Below are 24,558 nucleotides of genomic sequence, written 5' to 3'. Positions count from 1 at the left end.
GCTGCAATATTTTTGTGACTAATGTGGTTAATCTTTAAACATCCTTTGCTGTGGAAATATAGAGCTCAAAATCCAAGCACATGAAGAAGATGTTTCACTTCCTGCCGAAACATGCAGGCCAACACTGTCATGAGGTCAATAATTAACAACAATAAGAAGGAGGTATAAAGAGGCACAAACTGTCAAAAACTGACTTCATGCCCCATCCGATCCCATATTTTCCAAGGAATTTGTCATTTTTCAGTTTTCCTCTCAATCGAGGTTGGTTTGAGTTAATCATAATAGACACATGGTTAGGGATTAAAAAATATTCGGTTTGAATTGGATATTGATAAATCAATAGTCAGGCCGAGTGATAAAAATCACATGGTTTAGCCTGAATTCTAATAAATACAAGGTTGCAGGTTGGAATCCTGTCAGCAGGAAAACGACATTCATAAGAATATATTACATTCATAAGAATATATTACCATGTAGCACTTTTTGGACATTGTTGTGACACTACCAGCTGTGAACAAACGCACCGTTAACACAGGCTGGGCTGGAATGAAACGGGACAGCCTCCTCTGTGCGTACCCTCTCCTGATCGCTTTACCGCAGTACTTTTTATATCCCGGTTAAGTCCAAGGCTCCTTTGACCCGACCCCATGGATTTAATTCAATACAAACAAGATGAGGGGGTCAGCTTGAACACTTCTTTTAACTTTCTCGACGTTAATGAAGCAGAAACTGCTACAGTGCTGCCCTTTCTGTGAGCAACATTTTTTTTAAATTAGATGTGAAAAACACATTAGACGTTGAGAGGTTACCATGAAAAGAACATGCATTTCCTACTCTCTAGCTTTTTTCATTTCCTCTCTCAGCGTTTCTATGGAAACTACAAGCCTTTTAGATAGATGCTGTCTGCTGAAGCGTTGACATCCCTCAAATCCCACTTTCTCCCTTCCTGCCTCTAACAAACCCAGTTTTCACATGTACTCTCACAAAAACCTGGACTGACCAACCTACTGACAGCTATTTGTTCCACTGAGGTAACACAAGCTTAAAGGGGAAGTCCGGTATTTTTAAACCTGGACCTTATTTCTGGCATGAAATACGTTCATCTACTCACCGAGAATGTTAGGCGAAAGTCGGCGTCCTTCGGAAGATATTTAGATCACTTGCGATTTGTGTATATCCGCTAATTGGTTAATTGGTGTCACAGCTTAATTGCTGCACTGACCAAAGCCTGGTTTAAACCCTGAAGCTGAACCAAGTCAAAGATCACCAGGTTATTCAAGGAAGAAGGCTTAGAGAAGGCAGTGATGATGTGCTCTTATTCTGCCTCGCTTGCATGCTCAGAGAAAGCAGTACATAGAAGTATGGAATATATATACATACACAAGTACACAGATGAGTAAAAAACTCGTCCACCATAAACTATTCTGTGTTACAAATCCGACAGCTAAAGTTATGCAACAGAGCGATATCAAACACAGCCGCATATCTACAACAGAGTCCCTGAAAAAGAGCGGAGTCAAGGTGTTGCAACAGACCAGTCAAAGTCCAGAGCTCAACCTGAATGAAATTCTTTGGTGGGACCTTGGGAGAGCTGTACAAATAATGCAAACAGCACTGTGAAGAACAACGGGCCGACATCACTCTCCAATGATGTAAGTTATTGCTGCTATAGATGGTTGTACAAGCCACTGAAGCATAAGGGTAGCTTAGGTTGTGCTAAATAATGACACGATAATGTGTCATGTGTTGCTCATTTGAGGTTGTATTTATCTGAATTTATGATCTGATAATGATTTCTTAATGTTGTGATGCGTAAAACCTGAGAATTGAAAGAGGGTGTGCTTTCTTTTTCCAAGGCTCTAAACGTGGTCTGAGGGGAAGGACTCTTTACCTTCCAAGTTCATTCCGGCTTGAAGACATTTCCTGAAGCGGCAGGCTGGGCAGTTCTTCCTTCGGATCTTATCAATAATGCAGTCGTTTCTCCCTGCACACAGGTAGTTGTGCTGACCTGTAAATAGAGGAGGAGGAGGAAGAAGAAAGAGGATAAGGGAGACAAATTAGCCAGCTAAGAGGGTTTTAGAAGGATTAGCCTGGTCAGTATGTATAACCACATTCACCACCTGTTGATTCTACAGTAAGCCTCACAAGCTTGTGGCGTGCCTGTGGTGTTGAGTCTTCCCCTCTTCAAGTCCGCACTTTTACTACGTGACACAATTACTGTTTACTGAGCTATTTGAGCACAACAATAACACACAGCCTCCCTGTACTAGAGTCTAAATTGATTGCTTTTGTTGGCTAACCACAGATGCTTTTCACCTCAGTAACTCTTTTCATACACAAACATTTAGCCGTATACCATTTAAATGGGGGGTACAGAGTGGTAGCTGTGATTAGAATTGATTCAATTTGTGAGCAGAGGGAAGAAGTTCATTTGAATTAAAATACTGAAGAAAGCCTGGCAGAGAAGGGATTCTACATCTTTTAATTAACGCCACATTTCAATATACCTTTTGTAGTTTGTGAAGATCTTTGTGGCTTTACCAGTGCAGCTAACTCATTGTGGCATATGCTTATTTTTCATGGTGCATGCTGAAAGATCTATTTTCAGTCATGTTACCGCATTGGTTCAGAAGAACTGCAACAGTACAAACAGTGTCTTGTTTTTAGCATTGACAACTATAAAGTGTAAGAGCCTGAGGAGTATCACATGAATTTGATCCTGTCCAGAATCAAGGGATTTTTTTGAGTTCAGACTGAAACATAACCAGTAAAAGGGACTAAATTAATATGGGGATGTCTCACACTGTTGAATCATGCCAAGCAATTCACACTCGTTTTTTTTCCTTCATGACGGCAGTCAATCTACGAAATCAAACCGTCCTTTTTGACTCAAATCATTTCCAATATGCTGTGTGAGTCACTACCCCACAATGGACTTCACATCAGCTTCTCAGGGCATGCAACACTGTATAAAACAGATCAAAAGTAGTGATTTAGAAAAGCTTGTCACCAAAATGTTCTTTCCAAGTGGAAAACGTTCTTCACCACATCCTACCAGTTATCAGTCACAGTGAACAGAAAGCTCTCATTCTTATCTTCAAAGCTCTAACATTTAGCTTTGCACCTCTGTCATAGCCTCTGTTAGAGATGATTAAAACTATTGGATTCCTGAAAAGCTGAAAAATCCTGGAACAGGGCGCACTGAAGATACTAAGCAAGTCGCACAAAGTAAGAAAAAAACTGCATAAAAAAAAACGTCAGCATTACAACCTGCTTTTTATGGACTTCTTACTCACTTGTTGGTTATCCAGTTAGGAAGTGATATGTGCTGCATTGCTAAAGCTTTGCAATAGAAAAATGTTACCATAAACCAAACCTGCTCTGCGGTACTCATCCACTAAAGAACGGAAATTACAAAACCATTTCTAATTAAAGCACATTTTAATGTCTGAACCACTGTTTCCCCACATCACCAGCTACGACGCATCATTAGCTGAAACAAGGCAGCGGCATTCAAAAAGGGAACATTGCTTTGACAAAATGTCATTTGAGACCATACTGACTGATCCATCAACCATTTCATGTCACTCTCTGAACTAAATCCAGTACCGCTTCTGCCATATAATAGCATGAGAATATTTTCTGTTTAACCACATCCTACTGACACAAGGACATAATATGGACATAATATTGCATTATAAATCAAATTTATGAGATAGTTATTACCCTAATTTATTTTTTTTTAAAGAGCTGCCTTTGTCTTGAAAAGCCTTGGGCATCCTTGTAATCAGTTTTGAACTCCTGTGGCCTGTAATTCAACCATGACACGGATGCAGCTTCTTTGTGGTAGTAACAGCCTAACTGTCATTTCAATGAAAATTTTATTCAATTTAACACTTGAATGACTTTCCAACTTGGGTTTTACTATTTCAGGCTGGACAGCACAATTGAATATACTAAATCATTACATGTAGCCCCATAACAAACATATCTGAGACTCACCGAGGAAGTCTTTAATTACCACTGCTACCACTAGCACTGTTAGTAGATATCTGTGAATACCAATTATTCTGGAAAATGACAGCATCTAAATTTGTGGTTCTCACTGCTTCCTGGCCATTTGGTTACATAATATTCTTCTTCACTATCAAGCCTTGTCATGCAGAAAAAGGGGACTTCCATGAATGCATATGCAACAGGACGCTCAGACTTTTCATGCCCTAACTCCTCTAATGCCTTATTAGTAATTATCGGCAATAGCTTTTGAATGCCAAAAACAGTTATTCGCAGTTGCCGATGCTCATCCAAAACTTAAGTCAGACAGAAAGCACTATTTTACACTATTTTGGAGAGAAAGCAACAGACAGTGTGACATGAAAAGATTGTATTTAAAATGCACTCATGATCCCTTCAATGATAAAACAAAGGTTGAAACGGTGTAGCAACCATGCTGAGGAAGTAGTTTTGTTAACCAAAGTGCAATATGCAATATCCAAGTTCATGAACTCTATAAATAGATACTGCATATGAAGCAGAATCCGTAGGGGGGGTACAGGCAGTTACAAATGTAGTCAGAGTAGCATCATCATGTTTGAACAGGCTTTGGTTGCATACAGGCCAACAGTCCATGTGAATGCAAACTTAAAACCACCTGCTGTCGTGTGCCAACACTTTAGCAGCAGATGCCCCTGCCCTGAGAGGCTAGGTCCAAACACAAAGGTTAGCCTCTTCGCTCTCGTGATCTTTTCCAAAGTACAGGTCTTTGTTCAATTTTCTACAATTTTACAACCTGTCCAGCCACGTAAAGAAAATACATTTTTCATTGAGTATTTTCCGTTTTAGTCTGGATATGAAACACAAGATCGGATTTCACAAACTGTGTCGGGCTGGCTGTCAGACTGCAGTAAAACAGGGCAGTGAGTCAGGCAGGAACATTTTCTTCATAATGCCATATGTTTCATTATTCGACCTGTGAATACTAAGACTAGTGGTGCAGCCTGAAGGCTCCGGGCACCAGCAAACACTACATCTGGGACACCAAGCAAATGATTAGCTCAGCTTAATGAGGCTTCATCCTGAAATGATTGTGGCAGTCTGTGGCCAAGATGGAGCTGACATGCATTTATAGGTGTACTGTATTTGAACTAAGTTTGGGTTTACCAAAACAAATTAGTATAAAGTTCATCAAATCGGTTTATGTAAATGGAAAGTAGAGTTCGTATATAACCAGATATTGTGGATTGGATATTATGTGCAGGGTTGGTGGTGTGAAGGCAAAATTGCAGTTTTGGGGCTGCCATTTGCAGTCATCACTGATATCACAGGAAGTCATAACACACAACATCATAAAAAGCCATCTGTGGTGTCAAATGTGCCAGCTGAGTCCCTTATTCTGCCCTGATCTGCAAAAAATTGTCTGTCGGCTCCATCGGCACTGGTTGGTGAAGCTCAGACGCCAAACTAGAGAGTAGAGCTAGTGATAAGCACAGGGAAAAGGCCCTCAGTTTAAATCCAATCAAAGCTGTTCACCACTAAGTCTGACCATTTACTGTTAATGGCAGAAACAACAAAAATGTTCCTTTTTTGCCTAATAACGCTCAAACGTTAAATTACAGTCTATAAAATGATAAAAATAAGTGCCGTAAAAGAAGCTATTCCAGTCTTGTTTGTTTTATTACTTTACCATAAAAGATTAAGAGGTCTGAAATTCTGAAAGAACTCGTTTGTCCCGATATCTGGCAAACTAAACCCATAAAAACTTTGGGTGTGGTTTTTGATGTGGCGAGATTCAAATCTCTAGATGAAGTTAAAGCTGATTAACAATTTGAGCAACTCCACAGATGGATATTGGACACTGCATTTCACTGAGGTGAGAAACATATATGTAAAACAGAACCCAACATTCACATCGGCTGATGATCAGTCCTGCAGAGTATATTTAAAAAGCAGACATCTCACTGTAGACTGAAAACATTCATCGGCAGAAACACTGAGACACTAAGTTGATTAAAAAAATCCAACAGCAAAGGGAAAAACATCAGATCTAAGGAGGTGATATGGGTTAAGTGCAAAGGAATAGACTAACTGGTGACGGCACTGGACTGGGATTTTTGGATCAACCACCTGTGAGGATGATAAGGTAAAGCATTCCAAGCAGAAACTGAAGAGCACAATAATCATTCACAGGCAATTGATGCTGATTTGAATTACCAAGTCAGAATATTTGCATGCATTAACAGATAGTTGGCAGAGGAGGCTTTGCATGTGTCTAGGCAGATTGGTCATAGTCTAGTGCTGAAGGAATACAGGGACAAGAGTAAATCAGAGGTGACAGTTTTTGTTTTTAAATCATCATCATAATTACAATAATAAGGATTATTATTGTTGTTATTAAAAGTGCATTTATTTACCATCTGTGTTTTGTCGTGCTCTCCATCCTTCACCATAGAGACAACGAGCGTAGAACGGAGAAGGGGGAGAAAAAAAATGACACATATAACTCTCTCAGTGCTGCTGTAGGAAGTTCTTTTCAAAAAAATTACCTACATTTCAGTTTGAGTGCTCAGCATTTACACCGGCACCACAACAACAAAAAGAAAAAAAACAGCTGGGACAGCAGATAACAATCACACAAGTGTGCAAGTTGTAATAACAGAGAACGATTGTTGTTCACTTCATATCAATTCATTTTTTTACCCTTTTAAGTTTTCCACATTTTATGTTTCAGACTCATCAGAAGACAAATTTTCTCAATTCTCTGCAATAGCAAAGCAACGGCAGATTTTTGGAGTAAAAAAACTTAAAAGACAGAATTAGGAAATAAAAAAAAGCATTCAGGCTCTTCATTAAGTACTTGGTTAAAGCGTCTTTGGCAGTCTTCTTGGGAATGATTCTTCAAGCTTGGCACACCATTCATCTAGAGGTTTTTCTCCAGAACCACACAAGCTCAACCAGGTTAATTAGGCAGCATCAGTGCACAGCCACACTTTTTGGACTGCATGTAGATGCTATGCATGCAACTTTTTTCTCCATCCTGACAAATCTCCCAGCCCGTCACAGAAAAACAAGCCCATGGAATGATGCTGCCAGCACCGTGTTTGTATGTGTAAATACATGTTGGAGAACTGTGGCTAAATAATTCAGGATTTAGAGGATTTGCTTCTCATGGTCAAGCTCAGAGCCTTTTGATGGCCACAAACTCAAGGGTCTGAATGCTTATTTTGCTTCAGGCTTATTTTTGAAAGATTACGAAAACACTTTTTGAGTTTTGTGTGTAAATTGACAAAAAAACAAACATCCAAAACGTGAGAAAAATGTGAAAAACTTGACAGGGTGTGAAACCTTTCAGTTGACACAATCCAGTTCTACAGGTTATCTGTATCACTTTTGAACATATTTAGTTGAGAAACACACCAATGTAAAATAGCCTAACATTTTATTGTATGCAGAAGACCACAACATGTTTCCATGATCAATTCTGTCGACAACCAGCCGTGTTTTAACCCTGAACTGCTGCAGAAGTCAAAGAGTTTGGAAAATCAAGAGCAATAATTTCCCCACAGCAAGTTTGGCAACTACCCATTACTTCACAAGCAATGTTAGGTGCAGTTACAGAAAAAGATGAAACAGAAACAGCAAATGCAGGAGCAGAATGAAACGAGGACAAGGTTATTGGCCCTTTAACCAGAAAAAAAAAGGTTATCAGCGGTCTTATCTCTGCTTCAGTTTTGAATCAATAAAATTAGAGAATAGTTTATTATCCCATTTTTGATGGGTGCAAGCTGATGATCGACACAGAAAACAAAAACTCCTCAGAAAGTTATGACACATCTGCGTAGGCAGCGTGTAGACAAACAGGAAAAGGGAAAAGCACAGTAAAGGGGGGGGGGGGACACAAAGAGCCCTAAACATTCTGTTAGATGCATTCTGGTCCCCTTCATTACAAGATTTTGTGACAAACAAACGATTTGCCTTTCACTAGGACAGAATATCCTATCAGAAGACATCAAAAGTGACTGAAAGGCTGTAATAGCTCTCTGGAAGACAATACTCTGATTAATGGAAAACGGGATAGTTTTGGACTGAGTTTGTTTGCGTTAATCAAAATCACTTATGAGTAATCTCTGCTTTCACACAGGACAAAGAGGAGGGAGAAAAAGTAGTCATACAAAGCCAGGACTAATAATCAAAACCACGGAAATGCAAGTAGTCTAAGCACAGAGAAATAGCAAAGATGGGAAAAAGTGTCAACTGAAGTTTTGTAATTGAAGTGAATGTGAAAAGTTAAAGGATGCTGCTCATTGGATGCACTTTTAGAAAGTTGTGGCTTCAATATATACCGTAGGGCAAAGATCTGATCACAGCTTGGTCTAAATGCTGTTCTGATTCAATGAATATTTTTCCTGATGAACCTGTTTACATGATTTCCATTTGTCAATTCTCAACTTAAGTGCTCATAAGCAGTGTGTGATGTCTGAGAGAATGAGTGACTGAGGGTGTAAATGCACATAGGCCGGCGTGTGAGACCAACCTTCGACGGCTCTCTTGAAGAACACCTTGCAACTGCCACAGGTTACCACTCCATAGTGGCATCCTGAGGCCTCATCCGAGCACACCAAACAGATCTTATGAGTCTGCCCGCTGGGCTTGGACTGGCCCGGCCCCGAAGTGCTGCTGGTCTCTCCCGTTCTGGGTGGTGAGCAGGAATATGTACAGACAGCGAGAGAAGAAAAACAAGACAAAGATACGTCAAGATGTGTGACCCACTGCAACTTGCAGAGGTCTGGATAATCAAGAGTGTTACGTTATACTGTTGCTAGGAGACATGGACACAAACAAACGAAAAAAAATAATTAGAAGAAAAACACTGAATTAAAATTGTCATTGCAATCGAGGTGAAAATAGTGCTTGAATATCAAAAGCAAGGTTGGTAAAACATGAAGGATCACACTGTTCTGCAAATAAGACAAACGAAAAAAATCAATGGCTCCAAAAACATCCAACAGAAAAGCGGAAGTGTTCGTAATTATTCGGCTCATTCTCAAAGTTAACGTGATCAAGCATTTACAACACATTTTCTTTTTAAATTCTGAAATTGTGCGGTCTGACAATAGGAAGTAAGCTGCAATAGGTGAGAGATTATCAGTGTTGTTGTCTTTGTGAAGCCATATAAGCCAAACACAATGAAACCTATCGTTGGCGACAGCTTCTTTGTGCAGTAGCTTAAGCTCTAAATCTCGGTCCAAGCCTGAAATTGTGTTAGAATGCATATTAAAGCCTTGTTAAACCCCTCTAAAGAAACTAGTGTACACAGTCGCAGTCGCCCATTTCTTTTGCCTTTATTAAAGTTAGTGACACCCAGAGCTGCAGAGTGAAGCTTTTAGGTGAAGTGGCAGCATGTGCACTATGAGCACGTCAGCACCGTCCAATCTTTTCTCCGCTGTTTGTTTTGGTAGCACACTGGTTGGAATGCTTGGGGGGGGGGGGGGGGGGGATTATGCAACAGAGCTATCCTGCAAAGCTCGATAATGACTTTATATAGAGGTCTATATATATCTGATGCTGATGTTGCAGCTTTGTTAAATGGACACTTCAACGGTTGTTTCAAGTCTTCTTATTGATACTCTTAAGCTAACGGACTCTTCTTCACAAAGCATGATTGGAAAGTGGACAGACTGAGTGTAAAGAGAGAGAAAAACTGACCTCAGGATCCGACCTCACTCCTATTTTCAAACAAGCATGACCTAATTTGACAGTAGCCAGTCCCTCACGGTCATTGGAAAGACGACACCTGCTTATGTAAACTTGACTGGAACCAAGCGGACTAGCAGTGGAGGATCTTGGAAAACATCCAGCTAAGATGTTTATCCATATCTTAACACTGAGCCGGTCAAATTAGTCACCCTAAGCTCATACACATAGGCTCAAATTATTGTACAATGCAATACCTGTTTAGCTTTTGGCAGTCTCTAAAAGAAAAGCATAATCGTGTTGTTTTACAGATGGCCGACACAGAGGGGGTAAAGAATATCAAGCAGCGGGACCATCACAATGATGACATAATGTGTAAAATGTTCATTTTGGAGCTGCTTAAAGAAATACAAACTGAAAATAGATGCATCTTCCTTCTGAAGTAAAACAAAAATTATCCCAAATAATTAGTTCTATATATAGTGCACTGCAAAGACAACCATGTGAACCCTGTGAACAGATAAAAAGAAACATAACATACGTAGCTCAACCTCAGACCTCAACAGTTGTATTACTAGCACCTAAATGACTACATATGGTTCATATTGAAACTTATCGAACCCACAAACTGTAGCTGCTTTAACTCTCTGTCAGAGGTAGAGTTGTCTCGTGAAGATTGCCTGTTAAGTGAAAGATCCCATGATTCTGCTCCCAGTGAGGCAAGTGTAGGTCGTTAGACTTTATTTGCCGTGTCTTGTATTTAATATTTTGTTTTATTTCAAAGTGCACAAGAGGGCTAAAAGTGTTACATAATTCTATCTTGCTTTGTTCTGGCATGACCCATATGCTGGTATAATAAAACTACCACAGTGTGGTGTTTGAATTAAACATTTATAATCCGCCCCCACCCCCCTCTCTTACTTTTACTCCACCTCACATGCTTCTCTCACTGCTGAAACATCACATGTGGCTTTGAGCCATGTCGCACAGACTTAAGCCTCATAAGGAATGTCTCTATGCAGGACCAGAGCGCGGCAAACGTACAAATATGACAATTCACAATCAAACATGCAGGGCTCATACGTACTCATAAGCACGAGAATATCACACAATGGTTAACACAGCATCCATCAAAGTCACCCAAATACATGCTGGCCCTTACTTTCTGGGAGGACTTGTGCAAAAAGCAGGAATAAATATAAAAAAGTAGGTTGAGGTTCATTGTCCTTTGCTACTTTAGTGCACGTGTGTGTTCACCACACAGGCAAATGTAACAAAAATCTGAGTGGACATTGTGCTTCCAATTATTTGCCCCCCCAACTATTTTCCTCTACCAAAATACATCTCTTCTGTGTGAATATGTGTTAACAGTATGAATACTAGAGGGCACTGGCAGCAAGATTCAGAAACAATACGAATTATAGTCAGTTCTGCTGCAGCAGACAATTGCCTAAAGGGTTTTTAGTTCTTAAATGTGAGGAATGCACAGTTTTCCCTATCCCCCTGGGAACAGTATATTTTTACAGGGTGTATACTATGGCATCCAAAGCTGAAAACCATTATTTTTTTCCTGATCTCTCCAGGGACTCAGTACAAGACAGTCTACAACAAATAGAGATCCTGCAGTAGCTATGGAGAGACTGTCTGAACTGGGCTGACCTGCTCCGTCACTGGGGAATTATACAGCAGTTACAACAGTGGGAACCCACGAGAGCCAAGTTTTCCCAATAAGATCAAAGCTCTACAAAGCTAACGTTTGGGAGCAGAAGGCACGAGATGGCTGTGAGCGACTGAGGTGCTTTTTAATCACTCTAAATAACAGCTGCTGTTTAGAAGACCGTTTGTGACTTTACTTTGAATGCTACCAACCACTGACAATACTTAAAAGACACAGAGGTCAGCTGGTTTGATTTTTATTGCATTTTCCAATGATGCAGACATTTGCTGAATTTCTGCAAGCCACAAGAAGTTGATTCTGAAAAAAGTTAGGTCCCATCTTCTTATTCAGTATATAATGACCATCCCTCGTACTGTGACTATTCTGATAATGAATGGTGAGATGGTTCATCACGGCCTTGCATCATTTCAGACCCTGCAGATAAACCAGGGTTTTCCACATAATGATATTAATTGCCAATATTTGGCAACATACTCACATATTTTCATTATTTTCACAATCTGAAATAGTGAAATCTACAACTGCAGAGCTTCAGTTCACACACATAACTTCCAACTTTTTTTCTTAACAATAAATTTCTAAGCAAAACTTTCTGACCCAAGCACAAGGAGTCCCCACGTCATATTACTACATTACTGTAATGATCATAATACGGTCAGCTAGCAATTAAATTCTTATTTGCAAAATCCACTAAACTGAATTCATGCAAAAAAGGCTCAAGAATGATCACATTCTGAGTACTAAACCTTTTGTGCTACAATAAATATTGTCCAGTTGGAATTTGAGGAAACACTTGCAGGGAGGACATGTTAATAAGCAACGTTTTGGTCTTCTTCTTCAACATTCTGCTTCCAAGCATGCATAGCACGACTCGATGACCCCACCCAGACTGGTTTATTTGCTCCAAACCAGGTGATGGAAACAATCCAAATGAGCATTTTCTGTGAAGAGAAATTTTTTTAATTTGATTTGGAATTGGATGCACACAGCTAATGCGTGAACTGAAACATGGCTCAAAAACTGAGTTTAGGAATCACTACGTCGCAGGTGGAAATGCATTACAAGGTCATGTTTTACGGTGGAAACAGATCACATCGGCTCACAACGTTCATGATACGATACGGGAGGTGGCAGAATCTACACGTCTAATGTGTGTTCAGCCAGAAATTGAGTGACTTTTTGTTTGTTTTTGTCTAAAATTCCTCTTTAAACATGGATTATTTGGACCAAACAAAAGAGTTTGTGTTGGGGCGTAAGATGAGGAAATCTGACAGTTCCAGATAACGTAGCATACTACGTCCAGAACAGCAGTGAGAGAAACATAACCTACTTGTAAACTGTGCAACCACAGTCAATACATTATTAGTTTGTGCAGTGAACAAAAAATCCCACTTTTTCACCTAAATCATTGTGTAATTTCCCATTTTTACGGTACTTTTACCTCCATGCCTTCCCTTCACTCTCACTTCCTCTTTTTCCATCATGTCTGTTTCTCTCAACCAATCTCTATCCTCTACTCCTTACTTATCACTCCATCCCCCTATTCTTCCTTCCTCTTCCTCTCATCCCGCCTCATCTGCCAAGGTTATATAATATGTGTATTACTGCTGCTGGATCAGACGCCTCCCATCCCCACCCCCACTCCGTCTCTCGGCCAATCAAGCGTCACTACTGGCACGGAGCATGGAGGAGGTCAGGCGAGTCATGAGATTATCCAACTCACCTACCCAGAGACAAGCCTGTGTGATACTAATAAGAAGCTTGCATGGAAGAGCGGACATGTTTATATGCCTTTGTAATTTGCATTACTGAGTGGAGGCTTTGGTTGCTGCAGAGAAGTTCAGTTATAAAACTGCCTTCATAAATCATAACGCAAACACATGACAGCTCTCTTTTCCTAAAAACACCACCCACCCATCCTCATATTTGAGTGTCTACATCTCCTACGCAGTGTTTTAACTTCAAAACTGGTTGTTCACAAAGGCAAAGTCAAAAAAGCCATAGAATCCTTTGGTGTGAAAGCATGAGTCGACGAACTGAGTCAAGAAAATCTGACTCGAGACACACAGATCACATCCAATATGACCTTTGACCAGGGGTTTTTCACAAGATTTCCCACACAAAAAAAATAAATAAAAAGAAGAAGTCGTGCGCATCAACTTGCTCGCTGGATCTGTTTAAGCCAGTGTGATGAACGAAAACCAAAGCTAGTGAAGTGAGTCAGTGCAGAAGGAAAAACAAGTGGTTCAACTGAGCACTTTGACTTCCCCTCTCACATGGAGTGACAGTTGAGGTTTCAGCCATCCCACGGCTCCTTGTCTGTGCTCTAAAATAAACCAGCACCCATGCTCACAAAGAACCATTAGCAAAGCAGAAACAATGACAACTCATTAGCAGCAATTTCCAGCGTGACAGGCAGCGAACCAGGGAAATTTTCATCCACGTTCTGAAATAAGTCCGTCACTTCAATCTGCTCCTTCACTTTCTTTTCTTCAGGCCCGAACACACTTTTCCTCGCCACAGCAAGAACAAAACAAAAACAGTGCGTGCTACAATAGTATACAGAGAGCAAACGTGCAATGAGTACAAGAACTCACATACTTTACTATAAAGCTGGAAGTAGCTGGAAGTATTCAGCAGGCAGCAGCGCTGAATTTGTATTTATTTCGGCTTTTACAAGGTGCAGAGGAGCAAAAAGCAACACTCAAAGACACATAATCTGTCCAAAGATTTATTTATGAGCCCCCTTCAGAAAGCAAGACAGAAAGAGAGGGAGAGCAAAGCATGAAAAGTGAAAGTCACCTGGCCTTGTCCAACTTATAGCTTGTATCTCTCAGTTGATTTGTGTGGTGATGATCAGAAGAACTGGTCATGCACGATTATGTTGTGAAAACAGGTGATAACGAGTGTGCTGCTTTTAAAAAAACCTGAAAAACAAGGCTGCAGCCTGATAAGGTATATTTCAAATCTGTTTCACTTCACGCCAAATGCTACAGTGTGTTCTTAACTATGACTAATATGTTTAAATGGTTTTTCCCATGTTCAAACTTTGTCAACTGAGACACAATAATTTCAGATGTGCAGAATCACTCAGGCTAATCCAGTAGGAACAGTCTTCTTTACACTGCTTTGCGTCGACTCAAGGCGTGTACGTGCCAGCAGAGCAGAGCAGCCCAGAACAGAAAAGAGTCAAGCGACGATCTATAGCAAAGTGCTGACAGGACAAACAGGTATTTTTCTACAACTTAGATAACGCACAGAATAGAGGAGGGCAGTTAAAGTAGCTCAACAAATCTTCTACTGTTCCTCTCTGAGAAGGATGTCGTTTAGGCTGCATGAGGTCACATGTTAGATCCCTGGAGTGAAGTTATGCTGTGTTGGAATGTGGAGCTTTACAGGAAACTAGGCCACATGGTGGAGACCACAGAGAGTAGAATAAAGGGCAAGTTTGTGTCTGTTTAACCAAATATGAAGTTTAGAAAATAGGATCAAATGATTTTAGTAAAACCTTTTTCTGGAAGCTAAAAAGTAAGCTGAACGTCATGTAACTATGACGACTATCTTGTGAAGATGTATTTTTTTCCTTTTTTTTGTTAATTTACAATAAATAATTGTAAATTTCCAATTTACAATGATTTAAAACACTGCAAATGTATATTGTTTTGCAGTTTTTTTTATAGTATTCTTATAGTATGAAAAATATTTTTTAAAGTATTTTTTAATCCTTTTATGTCAACCGCAAATCTTATTGTTAAAAAAGAGGCTGATGACCATTTTGTTGTTGCAGTTTTTTGAAAAGCAGAAAAAAAGGATTGAAAGACACAAAATGTAAGTTTTGATTTAACTGCAATAAATGTTTCACTGATCACAGCTATTTCTGACCTTAGTCTGCTCGAAAACCTAAAAAAATGCTCAGAATCATCTGCAGCTCACCTTTAAAACATACCGGCTAAAAAAACCAACAATGAAAGAATGATTCAAACATTGCTGTAAAAAAAGAACCTGTGTTGCTCACCTTATCTCAACAAAAGGAGGTGTGTGTGTGTGTGTGTGTGTGTGTGCATTTGTATGCGTGTGTGGTGCAGAGAACCTTCAATTCCTCCCTGCAGATTCGATTTGCTGCTGGCACATTGTGTGTCTTAAATCAGATAGATGGCCAGGGCCCCGAGGGTGCACAGCACCCATTTCCCCTGGTCCTCTTATGTAATTAGCTTTCATTTAGGTCTTTAATGCTTTAGCCCCCACAAATTACCACAAAGAAAGTCCTCTCTCCCCTTTTCACCCACTTCTCTTTAAGCAGCAGTGCTACAGAAAAGACTATTTTCTTCTCACCAATCATGATAAATTACCTTAAATGTCGCTATTACCACTGTCGTCATCATCACCACGCACGCAACATAAGAGCACTGTCATAATTACAGTCCTAAAAGGGCAACTGGGGCTTTTTTTGTCACTTTTTGTTGCTGCGAAGAATCAGAAACAATTAACAACCACAGAGAGCGAATTACTTCAACATAAATATTTATCAAGGCCATAAATCTGTAAATCTTATTGACTTAAAACATCCTTCCGTCGAAGGGAGCGGTTACAATCTTTATAAAAGAGGAAATAATGATTAGGATGAAATTAAAAGTCAAAACACAAGCAAAATGTCACAAAAAAAAGCATAAAACATGCAAAAGTCTGAAATAACAACCAAAGAAGCGAAAGACGTTGGTACTGAACATCGGTCCACGACACATAAATACGGTAAACAACAGTAACCTAACATGTGTGCACGATTACCGTCTCTCATTGAGCTGCAGTTTATGAATCCAGTTTTAGTCTCTAAATGGAGAATGAGACCCCAGAGAAATTACTGGCTGCCAGCATCAACCTAATAGATGCCTATGACTGTTGACGTTGAGAAGGCATCACATTACTGCTGCTCACACCCAGTGAATAAAACCAACAGTGACTTCATCCAAAGTTCCAAAACTGATCTTTCCTCTCAACTGTTTCTATTTGAGGGAGTACATAACAATAATGCTGTTGGGTTTCGGTGTGTTACCAGCCGATGGCCTTTTTGATGATTATCTGTACAAGCATTTTTTTGTAAAAACGCTGTAGTGCGGTGCGACAAACAGGCTGATTGATGGTGGGTGAAAAAAGATAGGTAGGCCAGCATAGCAAGTAGACAAGAGTTCAGAGATAATCTCTACATCTGCAGCAGCAATGTCAGCAGAGAACAACGGTTAATGCTTCGGCTGACTAAGGGAGGCTTGCATTTACATACGCCCACCATCTCTGTCTGCAAAACAGATTAATGACATCGAAGATGCAAACTGCAATCTGCTGACAAACTGTGAGAAAATCAAGGTCAGAAGACCAGTGGTATGAGTGTGGGTGCCAAGGCTGCTGCACACTGAGCAGTATCATGCACCAATTCTGAATTTGAAGTTCCTAAACTTAAAATAAACTGGGAGTTCAATAAGAAACATAGGCTCCTTTTCAGGTTTGTTCATTCTTAACTGTCTGTGACACGTTGTTGACCTCGCCTACTGCTGAAGTATATTACCAATACACAGAGCTACTGTGAAATGTGACCAGCTTGCCAAACTTGTTCCCTGTCAGAGGTACAAAATGACAGTTTCAGTGACACGGCTGTCAGGGAAAAATTCCAGTTAGTTTAAAAAACGATTTTAACAATAAAAAACAAAGAGAAATGACAACAGAATTTCTCACTAGCTTTGAGATGAATTTCCTTATCAGCGGCTGAGCAAAGGAAACTCTAAAGCAGCCATTTCAACAACTAAAGCTGATGCTCAGCTGTGTCGTGTATTATCTGAATACAGATTTAATTTGGATTTTTTTTCTTTCATGCTGCAGAAATTTCTTAAAGTGCAGATCATTTGAATGATGCATTCATGTCCCACTGCATATAAATGCTGAGTTATAAGAAGTCGAAATGGAAAAGGACTTCCTCGGGCTCTGAAGCGAAGGCCTTTCGTATTAATCAACAGTACCTTCACATACTCTGACATCTGGTAGAGCGCACTTTACTGCATCTCATAAAACATTTGTGGAAGTAAGGCTGTCTTGGCCATCTCTTCCACTCAGTTCAGGTACAGATACATGAAGCTAAAAGTGAGTGTATATGTTGTGCATACATTGACGTGGACAAACTATGTCTCAATAATTTTGCTCCCAAAGCAAAGAACCATTAAAAGGATGATCCATATGTTTGTGTGCACAACAAAAGTTTGTCAAGATTTAGTAACCACAAATTGGACCTTTTTCTGAAATGATCCTTGTTTATTTAGAGTGCTTGAACTTTAAATCTTATTGCAATTCATTCTACAGTGTTTACCTGTAAGCGATAGTTTCTTAAATGATTCATGTAAATTATAACTTGGAGTTTGGTAGAGACACTTATCAACTACACTACAACTATAAATTGTTGCATATTTCTGTTGAAAGATTACAGTAATTTCTCTATATCATTATGTGCAAAACATACTGGCTATTCTACATTCTTTTAACAGGAATTTGCATCCAATGAAATCTCATTTACTGTACTTAATATAATTTGAAATCATTGTACTTTCCCAACATCAGTTATCACCATTATCTAGAGACAAGTTTTACCAAACAAGTGAAATGAATTTCAAATACAACTAAGCTGTTATATACATGTATCTGTGAGACATTGCATCATGGCTTCTTGGTTTGAATGACATTAGTGGGTGTTGGCTCTGTCACGGCTCTCATTACGGCAGTTTATTTTAGCTTCAGTCCTGGTCATTACATTCATTTTAATAACATTTCCGAGTAAATGACATTTTATCATAATGGGAGCGATAGGCATGATGAAGCTTTGTAGAATGAGCAGTGGCATGAAAACAGGGTTTGAAATTGCCATGAAATTGAATGTGTTCTTTTACTTGCAAATGTGTGTGTTTATCTGAAGTTGTGATTGTAAAATGAGTGAACCTAATGACCGTTATTCTATCAATTGTTTAATACACTGACATTTACGACATCTTATTTACAAAGAGGGCAGCACAACAACTGCATTTGTCATAATAATATCCTGAAACTCACAAAATGTATTCGAGTTTAGCCCCCCTCAGGCCGCCGTCTGACACTTTGCTTTAGCTAAAAACATCACTGATGAAACAGAGACGTGGTTAAATAAAAAAAGTCTGTGGTCAGGCCTTAAAACACACACACACACACACACACAACCCTGTGGTTTGTCATTTCTAAAATACACATAATCTGAGTGAAAAGGCATGCAAATTATTGCACACGTATGTTGGGTTTGATTGATTCCGCTGCGTTCTGAGGTACAGAGCAAACAGTACAGAGTGGTGAGTTGTGGCCAAGATTAGTCAAATATTTATCAGTAATTAGAAATCTGAAGCAATATTTGTCCGGCTGTTAAAGTGCCGCTGACGAAGATCAGATGAGGCCCGTGCAAGGTTTTCTTGGCCTGAATTAAACTCTGTACAGTTTAAATATCCAACGAGCAGCGAGTGTGAAATTAAAGGTAGAGTTTGAACACGAGCATACACACGAATCCAACTTCTTATTGAAGGATATATTTTCATGGGTTCTGATCTCAGCTGCCTGCAAACCCAGTTTCGGCAGTTTTTCCCCTCAAAAACATTGAAATGGTTGACATTGAAGAAAGAGACACTTTAATCTGGCTGACCTGCCTTTAAATACACATGAAGTTACCCTGAACACACACACAGCCCACAAACGAACGCACAAAGACAGCCATATGATAAAGGAGGTCAATCATTAACCCTATGAAGTACACTAAATATGTCTTCATGAAGATTCTTATCCATCCCTCCCTCAGCTGAAATCGGATATCACACTGTGATCTATAATAGCAGAGATGAAAAAAGACGAGGGGAAATGTGAAATGTGAGTCTGAGATAACACAAAAATAAATTATATGGGGGAAAAAAACACTAGATTGCACTCATACTTTCCCCAGATTTCACAACTTGGTTTCTGTATGAGTTTATTTAAAGATATGGGAGACAGGGGAGTGAATTATTTTAGAGGAGCAAGATAAAGTTACGAGGAAAAGCAAAAACCACCAAAAGAGAGCAGGTTGGTTGGAAAGGCAGGACCCCTCCCTTTCTTACATTACTGCTTCCTAAGGGAAGGCCAGAGGAATTACGGTCCACAGTGCCGATCTCAGACCTTTGCTAAGGGAGGAAAGAATCCTCCAGATGCTGGCTTTCACTTAGGTAAACTCAATGATAAAAAAAAGAACAGTGAGGGATGGAGAGCTTGATAAGAACTATGTAGAGATGATTCAGACAGACTTGCTTCTTTTACTGCGATCCAGACAACTACAGATATAGAGCGGACAGCAAGATCACAGCATGTAAAGGGGAAATTACCTCTGGCTCTGTCAACAGTGTGGAGACTTAGTGCATGTTTGCTGGTACAGGATAAAACATGATAGGTTTCATATTAGATTACCAGTGGTTGCTCCTTGCCAACAAAAACATTTTTAAAAGCCACTGATGAGGGTTGTTTTGTGATACTTTGCGAGAAAGGTTAACATTACTCGATCCATAGAGTGTGTCATTTGCATGGAGACAAACACAGCAGACAGACAGCTTTTAAACAATATGTAAAAGAGAAACATCAGCTAACCATGAAACGTCCGTCGACACAAATTTCCTCTCCTCTGCCCAGCAACTGAAAAAAACCCAGCATCGGCTGCATTGATTTAATGGAGGTAAACAAAACCATTAGTAGTGAAAGTAGCACTTTTCACCACACAGCAACACTAATGGAGCAGCCACATAAAGCACAGACTTCCCAAACCAATGCATCAGAGGTAAGCTCCAGAGAGGATGTGCATTTTAATTCGCCCCCACACACATGCACATGGACATTTCCTTTTTCCCTTATTCTCCCAGATGCTCCTGGTCGTCTGAGCTCACCCCTCCTGTGTTTTCTTTCTTTTTTTCTTTCAATCTGCACACGCCAACAGCCAAGAACAGCACTTCCAAAGTCGCACCTCCAGCCTCCCCGCTACATCCTATCTGAGAAATAACCAGGGTATCATTTTTTTCAATGTATTAATTGATTTCCATTCCACCAGGCTCAATGAAACAAAAGAAAATAGCAGGTCAGGTTGCTTTTTTAAGGACTACATTTCATTCTGGACTTAATTTTCTGGTGTCAGGTGAACTGCCAAAGGATATATGGGGAAAATACCAGACAGTAAAGCAGCTTTTTTTAAACATCTGAGACAGAAGGTGCTTCTCAAAGTCAAGGAAGTTGGCGTCGATCAATAAATGTCAGCACAACATGTATTAAGATTAGTTTGTTCTCACCATATTCGGAAAGTTTCACAAGATGAAAGCGAACTGGCAATATAAATGTTAGGTGGCCAAGTAAAAGAGACCAGTCGGGTCAGGTTTTCAGCTGTTGTGTGTAAGGTGTAATTAACGGTGGGAGTTTTGCAGTTACTTACTCCCACTTGTTAATCATGTATGTTCCAATGCAAGAGAGGAGCTTGCCCGAGCCTAAGAGAGATGCAAGTTGGAACAACTCGGTGTTGCTGACAATCACCTTTGCATGGTTCAGCGATTTTAGCCTAAAATCTTGCATCTGGAATTCAGCTCCACAGCATTTGGAACGTCGCTGGCATTATAAACCGCTGCTGTGTGACTGAAAGTGTGACAGCAAGAGGGCTGCAGATGCCCAGAAGTCTGCAAAGTAAATAATCTTTTCAAAGATTTACAAACTGCTGCCTATAAGCTTCATTCAAGTGAGCTTTTCACTGTATTTCAGACTTTCATTAACTACAATATGTCTTGGGGGAGACTTTGAGAGAGATCATGGGAAAGATTACAGAGATTTGGTGAACTTAGATTATGTAGCAAATGACTACTGGATGCAGGGGTACAGTGCATTGACATACTGCAGCCTAAATCCAACTTTAGACCTAACAATTCCAACATCAACATCAGATAATCTTAAACTGTTACACACCACAATAAAAACCTCACAGTAAATTATTTCTAAGCCGTTCTACATTCACAGAAAATTAAGCAAACACATTTTACTCAGTAATAACATGCTGCCGACTAAAACAGATAAAAGGAGATGAGCTGTAATGTCAAGGCTGATGTACTCTGACAAAAACCATTTGCCATTTTGGTGTAGGGGGGGGGGGGGGGGGGGGGGGGGGGGGGGGTAGACAGGAAAGAGCGATGAATCAGTGGAGAGATAGCATAAATGCAGAGAAAAGAGAGGAAGGTGTACAGCGGAGAGCTGATCAAAGAAAACATAGAGAATGTTAGCTGTAATTAATGGCTGAAAGGCTGATGTACCATGCAGTTAGGAACAAAATGTGGAGCGGCAGAGCGTCACAGTCGGAGTTAAACTCACTTAATGTGCAAAAACAGAGGTGAGCACGCAGCAGCCGCAGGAACAACATTTATCACGGAACACCTAAAATAGACAACCAGTACACTTTTATGCAAAACTAAATATCATACAAATATAAGCCAACTCATTCTGGCAACCTAAACAATATCATGAACATTTTCACATTTATTCCTCTCACGTTAACAATTTAATTAACCATTAAATACAGAATCCATCTTCAAACTAAACGTTTTAATCACAATAAACATAAAATTATTGATCTGAAACACAAATAACATCAAGCTGAAATTAATTAATGTTAAGTAGTAAGAAGACTTTTGTTCCTCTTAATGGCAGAAGTCCATAAAATCAACCTACATGGAATATATAACAGGAATACCAAGCACATGTTTAATGACAGCAATCGATAGTGTGTCAGTAAGAAAAGCCCAAATTAATCTGAGGGGAAAGTCAAGTCAAGGGAGCTCCACAGTATAAAGGACGGGCTGTCCATCGGCTGGCATGTTGCCATGTAAATTAATGCTTTTATTCAACCAATTCTGCCTTATTTGCAGCTAGTCCTTTGAATGCTACCAAACCAGCAGAGGCATGGACTCGAAAAGACCTCTGAGGATGTTATGTGGTGTCTGACTCCAACACATAAGCGACACGTCATTGAAGTCTTGTCTGTTAGCAGTTTACAGCAGCTAATCACTCAACATCTTGTCACTGGATAGGGGTTTTGTCCTCTCACAGACATTCCCTTCAGCCTTTCTGGAACACTAATGCTTTCTGGTGTCTCTTCTTTTTTTCAGCGTTTATGACTTCTTCTCTGTTTGCAATAAAAAAAGAGAAGAAATTGGTGACCTATAAGTGGCAAACAGGAAACTGGAATCAGGAATTTCAGGCCAAGCATCCCGGCTCTGCAGCTGTAGAACAATAGCAAAGTTAAAGCAGTCGAACAGCATGAAAGCGCTGCACACAAACCTTCATCTCCTGAGAGAACCTGAACATGAACAGTAATAAAAAGCCCTATGATAACTCAAACAAGGTGGACAGTGACTGTCAACTAAAGTGATAGGAGCAGGAGCATTGAGAAAGTGACTTCAAGTATGTTGAGGAGGCAAAGAAAGTATAAGAAAAGAGAGAGAAAGCTGCAGTCAGAGACAGACTTCGGCCCAGCTGGATTGGGGCCCGTTTACAGTGGAGCTCCTCCTCCTCATCCTCAACCTCCCCCTTCTCTTCAGCCTCGCCCCAGCTCCCAGACAGACAGTCACAGAAAGAACAAGGAAGAGTTGTACGTGTAGCCAGAAATAAACAGGAGCCAAATAAGAAATATATTTATATCATGTCCACAAAATATGTTCCAGCGCTTCTATTACACACAGCTGGCAGATTAAAGCCAAGAAGCTTAATGCTGTAGTGGATTTGGTGACATGTACCTCTAAATCCTGAAATCATTCATTTGAAAAAGGCATTCTCTCTATGTGCCTTAAGAGCTTATCGTGGTTTTATAAAGACTGCCTAAGGTGGCTGTTCTTGCGTAGCTTTGAATACAAAGCAGCCCGTCTGAATGAAGCTCCTACTGCACTGCTGCCAAACTTTTCTCTTCTTTTAGCACCATATACGAGTAACGAATGTTGAAAATTCTCGAGCTGCAGATTTCCCACATCAATCCCATGATCGGCTTCTCCGGCAAATTTTAAATTACAAGATCAGCAGTGGCGTTGTCACGAAGTGACACGGATAAAGCACTGATAAGAAATGTATTAACAATAATAACATATGATCCATTCCATTATATAGTTTCATATAGCTTCAGTAGTCATGTGATGAGTTGAAAACATACCCTGACACTGTTTAATCTACCATGGGAGAGCCTTGGGCTTCATGATTATTGTTGTTCAAGCCATTTCAAAAGAAAATGAGAGGAGCTTACTTGTAAAGGGAAACAAATAACTTTGTCAGTAATGCTTATGAATCTTGGATTAAAAGTTCAAGTGCTTCAGTTGATAAAAGTACAAAGATAACTTTAATAATATGTATGTTTACATTATAAATGTCTACAACTAGTTGACAAAAGAAGCCAGTGCATGCATACTAAGTCAATACATCCAAATGGGAAAGAGGGAACTTCAGGGTGTAGCTGGATGGATTTTATCCAACTGTAAAATAACATCATTAATTATCAAAAATTACATTTATTCGACTTTTCATTTGGTGAGATTGATTGATTTAACTTCCGTCACATTCATCAACGTTAGTTAATTACCTGACATAGCTGTGTTTCCATTAGTTGGAAAAAAAACAATCAGGATTTTACCTTCAGAGTACTCAGTATTTTAAATGCACCCACAGGTCAGACAACCCTGGAAAATAACTACGTTATTAAACAGCCGTAGGCTCAACCAGGCAGTGGTATGTTACCAGCTGGTACTTAGTGCAGTGCTTAAGGTCGATATTTACAACAAAACTTACAGTCAGTGTCCATTTGGGGGAAAAAAATTAAAAAATGTAGATGAAATCCTTAAGAATTTTCCTTAAATACGTTCATATATCTTTAAATTTTGGCCTGAGATCACTCTGTGCGCCTGAAAGCTAACAAACTACTAGCTGTGAAAAAACGGATCGCTTCATTTTGAACCCATTCAAGTGAAACTACTAATACTAAAAAATAATTGCGATTAGCCAACATTGCTACTGAAATAATGGGAAGCTGTGTAACATAGTGGTTTGTAACATCCCTCGCAACAATTACAATCAGGCAGCTCAACCTATTTTAACATAACCGTTGTGTC

General features: G+C 39.7%; 1 protein-coding gene across 4 annotated transcripts in view; it reads right to left on the bottom strand.

The window, feature by feature from the left end:
- The window catches only part of LOC140280009 (glucocorticoid receptor-like), a 54,276-nt gene that overhangs the window by 14,541 nt on the left and 15,177 nt on the right, over positions 1-24,558 (bottom strand). For 3 of the 4 annotated variants that reach the window (XM_072375257.1, XM_072375258.1, XM_072375259.1), the window contains exons 3-5: positions 8,531-8,688; positions 6,411-6,437; positions 1,892-2,008 (exon numbers count right to left, since the gene is read on the bottom strand). In XM_072375257.1, coding sequence (XP_072231358.1) covers positions 1,892-2,008; positions 6,411-6,437; positions 8,531-8,688 — 302 coding nt within the window. The remainder of the gene's footprint in view (positions 1-1,891; positions 2,009-6,410; positions 6,438-8,530; positions 8,689-24,558) is intronic. The other variant, XM_072375260.1, reaches the window with a different exon arrangement.

The sequence above is a fragment of the Leuresthes tenuis genome, unplaced genomic scaffold (genome assembly GCF_036924035.1).
Source record: "Leuresthes tenuis unplaced genomic scaffold, fLeuTen1.0.hap1 SCAF_21, whole genome shotgun sequence".
NCBI lineage: Eukaryota > Metazoa > Chordata > Actinopteri > Atheriniformes > Atherinopsidae > Leuresthes > Leuresthes tenuis.
This window is presented reverse-complemented; position numbering and strand designations above follow the sequence as displayed.